The sequence below is a fragment of the Pipistrellus hanaki genome (genome assembly GCF_964339955.1).
Source record: "Pipistrellus hanaki genome assembly, chromosome: 1".
Taxonomy (NCBI): domain Eukaryota; kingdom Metazoa; phylum Chordata; class Mammalia; order Chiroptera; family Vespertilionidae; genus Pipistrellus; species Pipistrellus hanaki.
In genome coordinates this window covers 97482695-97499097 of record NC_140503.1, presented here as the reverse complement: position 1 = coordinate 97499097, position 16403 = coordinate 97482695, and the positions used below count along the sequence as shown (strand labels likewise).

Genomic DNA, 16403 nt, shown 5'->3' with positions numbered 1-16403 from the left:
TGAGGGAAAGCCTAGACTGTTTGGTAGCAGGTGAAAATCGAGGGCACCTTTCTCTCAGAGGCGCTTGCAACGGGTACTGAAAGACCCTGAGACGCAGGAGCTGCTTAGGGCGGGGCTGACGGAAGCCAAAGCTGTAGGCTCCACCCTGAAACTCCGCCCCATCTGTAGCTGCGAAATGCGACAACGAAATAGATCACAAACGAAAGAAATGGAGGACAAAAAGCGACTGGATATAGAGTTCAAATCTACGCTTATAAGCTTTTTCAAGAATTTCCTAGAAAAGATCGATAAGACCTATGAGGATCTGAAAAGAGATCAACTAGAATTAATAAGGAATCAACAAGAAATGATAAGGGATCAACAAGAAATGATAAGGGATCAACAAGAAATAAAGAATACATTGTCTGAAATAAAAAATATTATACAGAGGCCTAAAAACAAAATGGAAGATCGCAAGAATCAAGTCAAAGATTTGGAACATAAAAAGCCAGAAGACACTCTTCCACAGAAGCTAGAAGGCAAGAGAATCCAGAAAATTGAAGATAATGTAAGAAACCTCTGGGACAACTTCAAGCGAACCAACATCAGAATTATGGGGGTCCCAGAAGATGAGAGAGAGCAAGATATCGAAAACATACTGAAAGAAATAGTGACAGAAAACTTCCCCCACCTGGTGAAAGAATTAGACTTACAAGTCCAGGAAGCGCACAGAACTCCAAACAAAAGGAATCCAAAGAGGACCACACCAAGACACATCATAATTAAAATCCCAAGAGCAGCCGGGACTGGTTTGGCTCAATGGATAGAGCGTCAGCTTGGGGACTGAAGGGTCCTGGGTTCGATTCCAGTCAAGGGCATGTACCTTGGTTGCGGGCATATCCCCAGTAGGGGGTGTGCAAGAGGCAGCTGATCGATGACTCTCTCTCATCGATATTTTCTGACTCTCTATCTCTCTCCTTTCCTCTCTGTATAAAATCAATAAAATATATTAAAATCCCAAGAGCAAAAGACAAAGAGAATATTAAAAGCAGCAAGAGCAAAGAAGGTAGTTACCTATAAAGGAACACCTATACGATTGTCAGCTGATTTCTCAACAGAAACCATGCAGGCTAGACGGGAATGGCAAGAAATATTCAAGGTGATGAATACTAAGAACCTACAGCCAAAGATAATCTATCCAGCAAAGCTATCACTCAGAATCGAAGGTCAGATAAAGAGCTTCACTAATAAAAAAAAGCTAAAGGAGTTCATCACCACCAAACCAGAATTATATGAATTGCTGACGGGGGTTCTTTCAGAAGAGAAAGTAAATAAAGATAAAAATTATGAACAACAAATACGTAACTATCAACAAGTGAATCTAAAAACCAAGGAAATTTAAAAAAAGAATCTGATGAACAATATTAACTGTTGAATATAATAGAATCAGAGGTATGGAAGGGGAGTGAACTGACGATTCTTGGGGAAAAGGAGAGAGGGGGATGTGGGAAGAGACTGAACATAAACTGTGCACCTATGGATGAGGACAATGGGGAGTGGGGAAAGGGCAGAGGGTGGGGTGGGAACCTGGTGGAGGAGAGCAATGGTGGGTGGATGGGGGGGGAGGAACATTTGTAATAATATGAACAATAAAAATTTATTAAAAAAAAAAAAAAAAAAGATGACCATGCTGATGGGATGTATAAAACACCAACCCCCAGAGAACTTGGCTTGTGAAGTGTATGTTCTGGACACACACTTAGCACTAGGGATACCAGAAATACATTAAAGAAGAATTTTTCATGACAATTCACCTCCACAGGACCAAATTCTCTTAACATGGCAAGGAAGAGCTTGGTTATTCCTCCCGGACACTTACTGCCTCCAGAGGCTATGAGAGCTGCATCAGGTGCATTATTACCTGTCCTGCCAATGCCTGCACTGCAATGGACCACAATGGGTGGTTCAGGGCACTGCCCTTTGGCGTGTGCACCCATGCTGCTGACGGCCAACCTCTGCTGCCTCCTGACTGCTCTCAAGAAGTCAATGAGGGAAGCTGCTGAGGAGGGTACACCATAATCTGGCCAGCTCAGGAATTGAAAGTGAGTCACCTGGCGTTTCTGCCGCTCCTTGGATAGAAAAATAAGAAAAAGTTAGTGAGGTCACTTCTGCTTGCCCTGACTACCTTCAGCTTTTCTAGTTCTTAACATCCTGGGGTCTCTACCAGCAAGATTCCTGCCTACCACCCTCAACTTTCTCCACAACTGCTTCTCTACAAACCCAAAGGAAAGGTTTAATGTCTGGAAAAGGCAGAATTCCTATTTGTAGGATCCAGATTTCTTCTAAGTTTTATTCCTACTTAATGCCACTATTATATTGGCTCTGAATTAAATATCCTGATCCTCTTCCCAGAAAAAATGGAAGTAACTTATAGGCCCCCTGGAATCCTGCCTACTTCCCTTTGGATATTTTCTTTACAGTAATGGTTCTCCCTTAGCTTCAAAAAAGTGAGAAAATAGAAACCTGGATTTACCTCTGTGTTATGAATTTCTAGCGTTGTTTTCTTATAATGGTTCATGTTCTCCACGCCTAGATTGGTCACTGTGAGGAAGCCAAATCGGATCCGAGAGTCTTTTTCTAAAGGCCAGTACTGACCACACTTCCTCCTGCCGCCCTCCTCAAAGCTGAAGATACACAGAGCAAGGTAAGCCTTCCGCCCTTCCTCTCCACACCATTAACCATGCCCTCCCCAGGGGCAGTAGTATCACCTCTTGCTTTGTTTCTAATTTATACCCTTGCTTTTTTGGCAGAAAAGAAAACCTTCATTGTAAACAGATGTAACAACAAAAATTTCTGCCTGTACTCATTATGCAGACTTTTACCAAGCACCTACTATATCATTTGACCCCTTTCCTCTGGGTACTCCTCACATATCTGGGATAAATACTGGGCGGACAAATAAAGACAGTAGATAAAATGTGGTGGGCCAGATTGAACTCTCTGCCTTGTACCTTCAGCCACTGTTCATTATCTTCCCCAATGAGGGCCCTGAGGGATAGAAGATTAGGAAAGGCACAGCTCCTAAGATGCCAGCCCTGAGGTCTGTGTAAAGGCCTAAAGTCCACCTCTTTATACATCAGTGGCTCCAAATTACTCCAAGGTGACACTTCTTCCACAGCCTCCTCTCCAATCAAAGGTGGTTGTGACAGTACCATGAGAAAGCAAAATAAGCTAACATTCTCATCAATTCTTTTCTCCTCATCTGAAATAGGTTACAATTATCATAATGATAATAGTAATACTAATGAAATAGTAATTCCTGAAGTTTTGGCAGATGTGTACACCAAAATTTCAAAAATACTATTTTCATCAAGAGCTGCCTGCCTTCATGAGCAAAAAATGGTCAAAGTAGCAGGGGAAGAGAGAGCAAAGGGGAACTGGTAATTCAGATACCACACTTGGCATGTCAGTGTCTGACTTTTTAAGTATAATTTAAATGGAGTGACGGTCACTGCCCTTAATATTATTTTTTAAACAGCTGTCCTTTGGAAGTATTCAAAGTGAATTGTCCCATGTTTCCTAATACTTCCTTTAGTGGATAAGATCAGGATAGGCTTTAACAGAGCCATGAATTAAAGCTTTGACAAATTAGATCTATTAATTTTCACCATACCCTGGCTGTGTTAATTTTGGATCAGCTAAAAAAAAAAAAAAAAAAGAGAGCTTCGACATCTCAAACTCTTGGCCATGGCTTTCTTAATCCTCATTGTGTCTAAGAGCTAAATTCCTCTTTGCAATCACCCATGATATATGTGTGGGGCGGGGGGGCATTGTGGGAGGCAGAGAACAGTGGGAAGAAAAGTGATGAACTCACCGAGTTGTCATGACAATCACCAAGACTTTTTGCTCCCATACCATGAGCCAAAAATCACGGTAAGTATTCTCTAAAGGGCCTGGAATGAAAGGAGAAGACAAGATACATGAGTGTGTTAGAAATCACATCTGAATGTTAACAAGGTCCCCAGGAGGAACTGTAGGTAGGTTACAGTCTGAGAAGCACTGTTACTCAACTTCTCAGAGTTTTATTACCAGGGCTTCAACTATCATATCCAGACTGACAGTGTCAACTGTGTACAAGTCTGTAGCTCTTTTCATTTCATCTAAACATTATAATCAATCACCAGTTGCCAAGTGAACTGCCCCCTTCCGTGTCCCATCATCTCCTCAGACTCAACGTATTTGCAATTCAGCTTCCTCCTTCAAAACTAGCTTTCTCTCTACACTTTCCCATCTCTATTCACAGTACTGGCATTCTTCAATCACCCAGTCTTAAAAAGTTGAAGCCAGCCAAAACAGGTTTGGCTCAGTGGATAGAGCGTCGGCCTGTGGACTGAAGGGTCCCGGGTTCGATTCTGGTCAAGGGCATGTACCTTGGTTGCGGGCACATCCCTAGTAGGGGGTGTGCAAGAGGCAGCTGATCGATGATTCTCTCTCATCGATGTTTCTAACTCTCTATCCCTCTCTCTCTCTTCCTCTCTGTAAAAAATCAATAATATATATATATATTTTTAAAAAGTTGAAGCCAATTCTGACCCATTTTTTCTAAATTTTTTTTTTTTTTTAATGTATTGATTTGAGAAAGGGGTGAAGGGGAGCGGGGGGGGGGGGAAGGAAGAGAGAAAGGGAGGGAGAGAGAGAGAAATACATCCATTTGTTTTCCGCTTATTTATGCATTCATTGCTTGAGTCTTGTGTGTGCCCTAACTGGGGGATCAAATCTGCAACCTTGGCATATCAAGATGACACTCTAACTAACTGTGCTACCCATTTTGGCCAGGATCTTTACCCATTTTCTTTATCTAACAGGTCCTTGAGATTTTTGTCTTTGAATTGTTTTTGCTTTTTATTCCCATCCTGCTCTCCCTACTCAATTTCACTGCTATGAGAACCAACCATATCATCTTTTGTCTGAGTTACTGTGCTTCCATCTTGGTTTACTTTTCTGAACAGGACTCTCTCTTCCAATCTATTCTGGATACTCCTGCCTGTTTAATCTTTCTAAAAAATTGCTTCATCACAATATAGACACATTATGCTGACTTCTGCTTCTATTCCCTTGCTCAAGCCATCTCTCATCTCCAAGGCTTTTCACTTTCTACCCTTTTTCAAGTGCTGCCTCTCTCCCTTGCAGCTTTCTCTAACCACCACACTCCTTGTAGGACTTCTTCTTGTCTCAGATCTTGATGGCACAGCTAGATCAAAACAGCTTAACCATTTAATGTATATGGTCTTACACCAGTCATTTTACTTTGTGAGAATTAATCACATCTCAGCAAACATAATGCTAAAGACAAGGGCCATGTCATCAGGTTATCCTTCTGTCTTACAACCTGCACAGGATGGGCATTCAGAGGGAACTTTGAAGATACTCGTGGGCCAGCCAACTCCCTTTCAGTCAAAGAAGTAACAACCCAGGGTAGTTCCTTTTACTTTCCCTCTTCTGATTTCAGGGAAGCACAAAGGTTGATTTTATCCTGGAAGTTTGCAGGTTTCACTACCATTTTTGCTAACCTTTTTAGCAAGCACCAACATTGTATGACACTAGAATTTCCTCTGTGCAGAAGTGGACATTGTGAAGTCTTGAAAACAAACTAAATGTCTACCAAAAGAGGATTAAAGTATCACATATCCCTAATTTAAACAATCCACATGGTAATATAAGATCTGCATCTTTTGCTCTGGAAAGGAGTGCACATAATATCATCAAGTGAAAAAAGAGAATGTATAAAAAGAGCTCATTTTATTAGATATTTTATAGGTCTATACCTATTTATATGCATAGAAAAAGGTTTAGAAGGAGATGCTGAAAAATGTTTACGTTATCTATGGGTCTCAGATTTATGAGTGATTTCATCTTCAATTTCTGTAACAGATATGCATTACCGTAGTATGCACATCAAAGAGAAAATGAGAATACCCTCGCCCCATCTCTGATTCCCAGCTTATTCAACAACTCACTACATTGTATCACGCAGCTCACATTTACTTACCACATTCAAACCACTGACAAATTGGTATTGCCTATCAGAGCACCTGATACCACTCAAATTCAGGCTGGGCAGAGAAGGTCATAATTTCCCCAAAGGCAAGAGAGAGATTTGGAAGGCAAAGTGTACTCCCCAGATTAGACTCTTTAACAGCAGACTTTTCTGAAGAAATAGTCACCAGTTTGTACTGACATGAGTAAAACAATCCACTGACTAGGCTTGCTAGGACTTTAAGACCAAACAGACATATTTTCAAATCCTAGTTTTGTCACTTACTAGCTGTGTGATACAAGGTCACCTAAGCTATTTGGGCCTCAGTTTGTTCATGGATTAAAAACCTCCCTTGTAAAGTCTCTATAATAATTAGACGAGGATTATGTTCCTGATATATAATACATACTCTCAATAGAAACATATATTGTTAATAAAAATATTATGATGATTAAAAATCAGAATACTATAAATATAGCCAGGAATATTAGCCAAGCAAATCAAACCAGTCTTCTCAACATCACTGGGCACCACCATCTGGTATTAACACCTTCTCAATGTGATCAATGTTTGACTCAAGAAACTCTCTGTTCTATATTCCTAGAGTTTCATCTCTCCTGGGCAGGGCCTACAGAACCAGCCTGGAAGAGCCAAGCCTTGCATAATTAGCAATGCTAACAGTACCCTAGCCTTCTAAACCTGGAGGCAGGAGCATTCTGAAACCCCCTAAAGCCAATCCTTATCCTTTATAAGCCCAAGCATACCAAGACCATCCTCCTAAATCAGTGTTTCCCAAACTTCTCTCATGATGAGAATCACCTGGTGGAGTTGTTAAAACACAGATTCCTGAATCCCAACTAAGAAGTGCTAAACTAGAATTTTTGGGAACATATAAGTAAAATTGTATACTTAACTAGTGCTCTAAGACAGATTTTATATACAGAGCACTAAGTTAGGTATGCAATTTTACCTATATGTTCTCAAAAATTCTAGTTTAGCACTTCTTAGTTGGGATTCAGGAATCTGTGTTTTAACAACTCCACCAGGTGATTCTCATCATGAGAGAAGTTTGGGAAACACTGTCCTAAATAAAGGCCCTACTTTCTCAGGCATCACATCATATCTTACACCTGCCAACAATCTTCCCTGATTGTTCTCTAGTTTCTTCTTCTTTTTAAAAAAAAATATATATTTTATTGATTTTTTACAGAGAGGAAGGGAGAGGGATAGAGAGTTAGAAACATCGATGAGAGAGAAACATCGACCAGCTGCCTCCTGCACATGCCCTACCAGGGATATGCCTGCAACCAATGTACATGCCCTTGACCAGAATCGAACCCGGGACCCTTCAGTCCGCAGACCGAAGCTCTACCACTGAGCCAAACCGGCTTCTGCTCTAGTTTCTTCTTGAAAGGACTCCTTAGAGAAAAATAAACCTGTGACCATAATGCCAATGGACAATGTACCAAGAATCCAAAGGCCCCATTCCTTTTTGTTATCCATTAACTTTTATTTTGAAAAATGTGAAAACCTCCAAAATGTTGAAAAAATAGTACAGTTTACTCACATTCTTTAGTTCAAAGCTGTAATTTTAGCTACCATTTTGCAACGTTTACTTTTCTCTATACAGTAGTCCCCCCTTATCTGTAGGGGACATGTTCCAAGACCTACAGGGGATGCCTGAAACCACAAATAGTACCAAACATATATATATAGTTATATATATATATATATATATATATATATATATATATATATATATATACACACACACACAGTTTTATATATATACATATATATATAGTTTTACATACATATATATAGTTTTCCCCTATACATACATGATACATAACATAAATTAGGCACAGTAAGAGATTTACAACAACCAATTTTAATAATAAACTAATAAAAGTTATGTGAATGTGGTCTCTCTATCTCAAACTATCTTATTCCACTCAATCTTTTCTTGTGATGATGTGAGATGATACAATGCCTATGTGATGAGATGAATGAGGTAAATGACTTAGGCATTGTGACATAGTGATGGGTTACTGTAAGGGTGACTTGAACACAAACACTGATACTCAATGGGATAACCGAGATGGCTACTAAGTGACCAACAGGCAGGTAGCATATATAGTGTGGATACACTGCACAAAGGGTTGACTCACATCCCAGGTGGGATAGAATGGGACAGACTAGATTTCATCATGTTACTCAGAAAGCATGCAATTTAAAACTTATGAAGTTTTTATTTCTGGAACTTTCCACTTAATATTTTGGACCACAATTGACTATGGGTAATTGAAACTGCAGAAAGCAAAACCAGCCCTATCCAGTTTGGCTCCGTGGATAGAGCACAGGTCTGTGGACGGAAAGGTCCTGGGTTCAGGTCCAATAAATGGCATGTACTTTGGTTGCAAGTGCGATTCCCAGTCTTGGTTGGGGAGCACACGCGGAGGCAACCAATTGATGTATCTCACATACTAGTAGATGTTTCTCTCTCTCTGTCTCTCCTTCTTCTTTCCACTCTCTCTCTCTAAAAAAAGAAAAAAAAAAAGAAAAAGAAAAAAAATCAATGGAAAAATATGTTCGGGTGAGAATTAACCATAAATTAAAAATAAAAGCAAAACCGCAGATAAGGGGAGGCTACTGTATATAAACACACATATTTTCATTTTTACTGAACTATTCAAAAGCAAGTTTTAATTATTTGGAAAATATAATAAAGAATAAAGAAAAAAATTTTAATGTAATTCTAACTCCCAGAAATAAACATGTTTATTTTTGGTTAAAAAAATAAACAAAAACAAAAAAAGTTTCATCATGCTCTCCCTCTGGGGAGCATGCCTTTACTTTTCCCTTTCCCCTCTCCTTCCCCTCAGGCACATTACTTAGCTTTGCCTTGCTCTCTCGGCTCCAAGGACCCTTCTTCTGCCTCTGTAACTTGTTACCTTAGCCTAAGCAGCCCTGACTCACTTTTACTACCTCTGTAACTTTCTAAATAAACTTTCTTATAATTTGGAACAAAAAAAGTAAATTTTAGACATTATGACATTTCACTCCTACATACTTGAACACAAATTTAGAATAATAAGGATATTCTCCTACAGAACAATAACATTATCATACTTAAGTAATAAACACTGATACAATATTATCTATTGTATAGACTCCAATTGTCCCAGTAGTTTGTCCTTAATAGTTTTATTCTCCAAACACAGGTTTCAATCATGGATCACACATTAACTTTGGTTATCAAGTCTCTTCAGTCTCTATTTAACTAGAACAGTTCTCTGACGTTTTTTATGGCAAGAACTTTGAAGAGTGTAAACCAGTTTTCTTAATGTATGTCCAAAATCTAGATTTATCTGGTTTCTCATGATTAGATTTGATAGATTTGAACTTAAAAACTATCAACATACAACATAGGCTAATAAAGTTCTCACAGTTTCACAACAGGAGTCATGCAATATATGTTTGTCCATTATTAGTGGTAAGTTTGATCAGCTGGTAAAAGAAGTATCCACCAAAATTGTTTTTATTTTATTTTTTTTTGTTAATCCTCACCATAGGTTATCTTTTCCATTGATTTTTTTTTTTTTTTTTTTTTTTTTTTTTTTAAGAGAGAGTAGAATAACCCTAGCTGGTTTGGCTCAAGGGATAGAGCATTCTGAAGAGTCCCTGATTTGGTGCCAGTCAAGGGCACATGCCTGGGTTATGGGCTCAATCCCCAGTGGGGGATGTGCAGGAGGCAGCAGATCAATGGTTCTCTCTTATCATCGATGTTTCTATCTCTCTCTCCCTCTCCTTTTCTCTCTGAAATCAATAAAAATATTTTAAAAAGAGAGAGGAATAGATGGGGAAAGACAGAGAGAGAAACATCCATGTGAGAGAGACACGTTGACCATCTGCCTCCCACATGCTGGGGATTGAGCCTATAACCAAGTTATATGCCCTTGACTGGAATCATAGCAGTGATCCTTAAGTCCGCAGACTGATGCTCTAACCACTGAGGAAAACGTGCTAGGACTCCACCAGATCTTTTGCGGGCCATGTTCTGCAATGGTCAAAGGGCTTTGAGACCATATGGGCCTGTAATGCCCTCCTGGTTATGATTTCTTTCCACCTTCTTAGAAGGCAACCTGATACTCTCCTTGAGATGGCAAAGGCCATGTCAGGATACTAGGCACGCAGCAGCATTTATAAAAACTCCACCTGAAACCCTGGGAGCCTAGTACTTCACTCTCAGAAGACTGCTGAGGTGCTCTGTGATAGTATAGGGATCAGCAAAGCTTCGCAGGACATCAACACCCACTCAAGATTGGACTCAATTTCCGGGAAGTCCATTGCCACTCCTGGCCTTCTACTGGCCATAAAGAGATTTAACTGGCCAATGAGATCCTCTGATATCCTATCTCCATGGGCTGGCAATATTAAGAGTCCAAAAATTGTAGTAGCGCTGTGTGTTGAAATTTCCAATTAATCTCTATGCAGTGAGTTTCCAGGAACTTATGTATAAACTCCGCACCTCTTATCTGCCTTCCTCAATAACCCCCAATCTTTATGAAAAACCAAGATCTAATGGCCAAAACATCACAGAAAGTAACCATTCCTTTAAAAATTATGCTATCATCTGCTGCAAAGAATTACAGGTAGATGACTCAAAACCAATTTGTGAGGGGTGAACTAACTTACCTTGTGTACCAATGTAAGCATTCTTCTGCTTATAGCCATCCATGAAACTGGCATTGATGTAATCTGTCTAATGATAAAAAGGAAACATCATTGCAGCTATGTGGAATACACCATTTGGGTGGGAAAATAATGTAGTAGTAAGTAAATAAAACCAAGGGTATGGCTACTCTTGTCAGGAAAAAAAGAGAGAAGCAAAAAGGCCAAGTCAATTCAAAACCTCACCTCCACAAATATTGCTGGAACAATTGGATATCTACATGCAGAAAAAGAAAAAAACCAAGCTGAATCCTTCCTCACACCATACACAAAAACTAACTCAAAATGGATCACAGACCTAATGTAAAAGCTAAAAATATAAAACTCTTAAGAGAATCTATAGGATTAGCCAAAACCGGTTTGGCTCAGTAGATAGAGCATTGGCCTGTGGACTGAAAGGTCCCAGGTTTGATTCCAGCCAAGGGCATGTACCTTGGTTGCAGGCATATCCCCAGTAGGGGGTGTGCAAGAGGCAGCTGATGGATGATTCTCTCTCACTGATGTTTCTAATTCTCTCTGTCCCTCTCTCTTCCTCTCTGTAAAAAATCAATAAAATATATATATTTTTAAAAAAGAATCTATAGGATTAAATCTTTTTAACATTAGGTTGACATGGCCTTCTTAAATATGACACTAAAATCACAAGCAGCAGCCTGGCCAGCAGTGGTTAAGTGTTGACCTATGAACAAAGAGATCACAGTCGGGGCACATGCCCATGTTGCAGGCTTGATCCCCAATATAGGATGGGCAGGAGGCAGCCAATCAATGATTCTCTCTAATCATTGATATCTCTCTCTCTCTCTCTCTCCCTTCCTCTCCCTCTCTCTCTGAAATCAATAAATAACTATATTTTAAAAATTAGCCCTAACTGGTTTGGCTCAGTGGATGGAACGTCAGCCTGTGGACTGAAGGTCCCAGGTTCAATTCCGGTCAAGGGCATGTACCTTGGTTGTGGGCACAATCCCAGTAGGAGGTATGCAGGAGGCAACTGATTGATGTTTCTCATCGATGTTTCTAACTCTCTATCCCTCTCCCTTCCTCTCTGTAAAAAACCAATAAAATATATATTTAAAAAAATTATAAGCAACCAAAGGGGAAAAAAAAAACACATAAAATTTAACTGCATTAAAAATAAAAATTTTGGGCTTCAAATGATACCATACAAACAAAATCCCACATAATGCATATATTTGAAAAGAGATTTATAACTAGAATATAGAAAGAATTTACAACTCAACAGTAAAAAGACAACCCAATTTTGCTTTATTTTTTTTTAAATATATATTTTATTGACTTTTTCACAGAGAGGAAGAGAAAGGGATAGAGAGTTAGAAACATCGAAGAGAGAGAATCATCGATCAGCTGCCTCCTGCACACCCCCCACTGGGGATGTGCCCGCAACCAAGGCACACATGACCGGAATCGAACCCGAGACTCTTCAGTCTGCAGACCGACGCTTTATCCACTGAGCCACACCGGTTTCGGCAAATTTTGTTTTAATTTTTAAAACAGATTTTAGAGAGGGAGACAGGGAGAGAAAGAGAAACATCAACATGAGAGAGACACATCTATCAGTTGCTTCCTGAAAAGTGCCCCAACCAGGGATGAAATCCCAAACCTGTTACTGCACAGGATGACACTACAATCAAGAGAGCTACATCGCCACGACAAAGGCAACCCAACTTTAAAATGGGCAATTTAACTATTTCTCCTAAGAAGATGTACAAGTTAAAATCATAATAAGATACCATTTCACATCAACTAAGATGAATATAGGTAAGAGATAATAAATGTTGGCAAAAATGTGGAGAAATTAAAACCCTCATTCATTGCTAGTAGTAATGTAAAGTGTTGTAAGCACTTTGGAAAAGAGTCTGGCAGTTCCTCAAAACGCTAAACACAGTTAACATATGACTTAGCAATTCTACTTAGGAAAATGGAGTTTCTTTTTCAGGTGATTAAAAAGTTGGTTGTGGTATTGGCTGCACAATTCTGTGAATTCATTTTTAAAAACTATTGAATTATAGACTTTAAATGGATAAATTGTATGGTATGTCAATTATATATCAACGTTTCTAACCCTCTATCCCTCTCTTTTCCTCTCTGTAAAAAAAAAAAAATCAATAAAATATATTAAAAAAATAAAAGAAAAGAAGTGAATGATTATGCTATAGACCAGTGTTTCCCAAACTTCTCTCATGATGAGAATCACCTGGTGGAGTTGTTAAAACACAGATTCCTGAATCCCAACTAAGAAGTGCTAAACTAGAATTTTTGAGAATATATAGGTAAAATTGCATACCTAACTTAGTGCTCTGTATATAAAATCTGTCTTAGAGCACTAGTTAAGTATACAATTTTACCTATATGTTCCCAAAAATTCTAATTTAGCACTTCTTAGTTGGGATTCAGGAATCTGTGTTTTAACAACTCCACCAGGTGATTCTCATCATGAGAGAAGTTTGGGAAACACTGCTATAGACAATGCATGAGGTACAGGATGAATAAAAAATTAAAAAAACTAGTGTTATGTTAATAGATTTTTATGGTTTAGAATAAGCTTTCCAGTGATATCACCAAGTACTTAAAAAAGAAATAAAAATAATGTGCTCTAGTAAACTTTTATATTAACTCAAAAAGTAGATCCAAATGAGGACGAAACACTGATGTTAAATGTTTGAACAACATTTTCATTAAATATCTCTACTAATGCATTATATGTGATAAAATACATATATATATCTATTGATTTCAGGGAGAAGAAGGGAGAAGGAGAGAGAGAGATAGAAACATTGATGAGAAACATCAATCGCTGCCTCTTGCACACCCCACACTGGGGATCCAGCCCAAAACACGGTCAAGTGCCCTGACCCAGAATCGAACGAATGACCTCCTGTGGAATGATGCTCAACCAACTAAGCCACAACCAGCCAGAGCAATAATTATCGGGCACCTACAATATACCAGACCTTGTGCTCTTAGCATTTACATAAAGTATGTCATTTGATCTCCACTTAATACCATGAGATGGACATATAGGTACTTGCCTATGGTAACAATAGATTAGTATGTAGCAACATAAAAACTCAAACAGTATCTTTCTGACTTAGAATCCATATTCTTTCATAGTATTAGTAAACTTCACTTTGTAAGAGGCTTAAATTTCCCTCAGTAATCCTGAAAAGATAGAATTTATCTTTCTACCTGAGTATGGCCACTTCGTTTTATCAGTTTTACTCTTGTTTGGTCCAGGCAGGGTACATCCCCATAGCGGTTCTTCTCTAGGTTTCCTGGAGACCTGAAGAAAATGAAATAAGCAAAATAAAGAAAAAGAAAAAGTGGAGGTAGTATGTATGTGTACGTACAAAGCCTGGCAATGCTAAGGTGGGTGTCAGTTACTGTCAGGGGAAGGTATGTTGAGCTTTTCATGATCAAGTCTATATAATTCCATATAATTCAATATTTTAATAATAAGTACTATAGAAATATTTCCATTAAAAAAAGAGAAATAGAGGTACAACAAAAAAAAAAAAAAAAAAAAAAACTAGCTGCAAATAAAATTTTCTACTACTCATTTCCAAAAAGATATTAAAAAATATATATATCTTAAGTTCCAGTTTAACAAGGTACATTGGTAACATGTTTGATGCCAGTCCATCCAGCAAACTCATTAAAATAAAAAAGGAGCCCCTCCAGTTGTGGCTCAGTGTTTGAGCGTTGACCTAGGAACCAAAAAGTCACAGTTCAATTCCTATTTAGGGCACATGCCAGGGTTGTGGGCTCAGTACCCACTGGGGAGTGTTCCTCCTTCACCCATGTTTATATCTCTCTAACCTCTCTCTTTCTATGTAATAAAAGTCTAATAAGCTAAGTGTCTGGTCGTTTGATCATCTGGTCAACCAATCAAAGTGTAATATGCTAATGATGCTAAGGCCACTCAACCACTTCCTATAATGTGCACTGACCACCAGGGGGCAGACACTCAGACCAGTAGGTTAGCTTGCTGCTGGGGTCTGGCCAATTGGGACTGAGCAAGACAGGCTGAAGACACCCTGAGCCCTCCTGCAATCCCTCCCTGGCTGGCCAATCTCCCGCGTCCCTCCCTAGCCCCGATTGTGCACTGGTGGGGTCCCTTGGCCTGGCCTGTGCTCTCTCTCAATCTGGGACCCCTTAGGGGATGTCAGAGAGCCAGTTTTCACAGATCCCACAGGCCAGGCTGAAAGACCCCACTTGTACACGAATTTGTGCACTGGGCCTCTAGTAAAAATAATAAACAAAGTAATTAATTAATTTTTATAAAAGGAACTAATCAGTAGAAACCCAAAAGTGACAGCAGAGACCTAATTGAACAAAGAGGATTACACCCATTTTGGCAGAGAAAATAATAGAAGGATTTTCGCTGACTTGACAAATTACAGAAAGCTAGGACTTCTGGACAGCATGGCTCAGTTGGTTGAGCATCAATCTATGAACCAGTAAGTCATGATTCGATTCCCAGTCAGGGCACATGTGGGGCTTCAGGCTCCATCCCCAGTAGGGGGCATGTAAGAGGCAGCCTATCAGTGATTCTTTCTCATCATTGATGTTTCTACCTCTCTCTCCCACTTCCTCTCTGAAATTAATTTAAGGGGGGGGGGGGGGGGGGGAGACCAAGATGGCGGCATAGGTAAACACCTGCTGCCTTGCACAACCACTTCAAAACTACAATTAAAAGACAAAACAGAAATCATCCAGAACCACAGGAGAGCTGGCTGAGTGGAAATTCTAAAACTAGAAGGAAAGAAAGGCACACTCAGACTCACAGGAGATGTGGAAGTAAAATGCAGAGGTACAGAGGCGCATGCGCAAAAAGGGCAGGCAACTGAGTATGTGCCTGGCTTTCTCAATCGGGAGGGAGACAAAAACTCCTGACTGCTCTGAACTCCAGTTTTGGGTGAGACTCTGGGAACCCAGACTACTACAGAGAGAAAATGGACTGTCTTGCACTGGGCAAAAGTTGAGGGTGGCTTTCTCTCAGAGGTGCTTGCAGCAATTACTGCAGGACACTGAGACCAAGGGGCCTCTTAGGGCAGGGCTGACCGGAAGCCATTGTTGTTTGCTTCGCCTTAAGATTCCGCCCCATGAAGCCACTGCAGTTTTCTCTGCCCTGAGACTCCCTCCCATCCAAGCTGAGGGCAGAGGCTTTTGCATATGAATGGTCTGGTCCTTTGAATTCTAAACTTACCTAACAAACTGCAACTGAGTCAGTAAGACCCAGCATCAAAAAGAAGGCCCAAGGCACTCCAGCAGCTTGCATTATTTCACAGCTGGACCTCATGTAGGCACTTCTAAAACCAAAACAAAGAAGAGGAATCTGCAGATCTCTCCACAGCTCCTGCTGAGTGGCCTCAGGCAGAGGCTAAATTAGCACCTCCTTGGAGATCCAAGAGCCAGTGTACCCAGGGATCAGAGTAGGACCTTCCAGATTACAAGTCCTCAGATCCTAAGGGATACACTCAGGGAGCAGACTCAGTGAGCACCCAAGCCCCACTGAAGGGTGTCTTGCATCATAAGGGTGTCTCCAGCACATACGTTCTCCCATCATAGACACAGCTGATCCCCACAGCCAATTGGCCTGAAGGTCAATTCCTCTCAGTGTACCAACAACAATCAA

General features: G+C 39.8%; 1 protein-coding gene and 1 long non-coding RNA gene across 5 annotated transcripts in view; one reads left to right on the top strand and one right to left on the bottom strand.

The window, feature by feature from the left end:
- Nucleotides 1-16403, bottom strand: part of PTPN9 (protein tyrosine phosphatase non-receptor type 9) — a 94326-nt gene that overhangs the window by 1933 nt on the left and 75990 nt on the right. For all 4 annotated transcript variants that reach the window (XM_084905905.1, XM_084905904.1, XM_084905903.1 and 1 more), the window contains 5 exons: nucleotides 13955-14048; nucleotides 10715-10781; nucleotides 3854-3932; nucleotides 2513-2663; nucleotides 1901-2108 (listed from right to left, as the gene is read on the bottom strand). In XM_084905905.1, the coding sequence (XP_084762031.1) occupies nucleotides 1901-2108; nucleotides 2513-2663; nucleotides 3854-3932; nucleotides 10715-10781; nucleotides 13955-14048 (599 nt within the window). The remainder of the gene's footprint in view (nucleotides 1-1900; nucleotides 2109-2512; nucleotides 2664-3853; nucleotides 3933-10714; nucleotides 10782-13954; nucleotides 14049-16403) is intronic.
- The window catches only part of LOC311633828, an 87888-nt gene that overhangs the window by 56179 nt on the left and 15306 nt on the right, over nucleotides 1-16403 (top strand). The window lies entirely within an intron of this gene.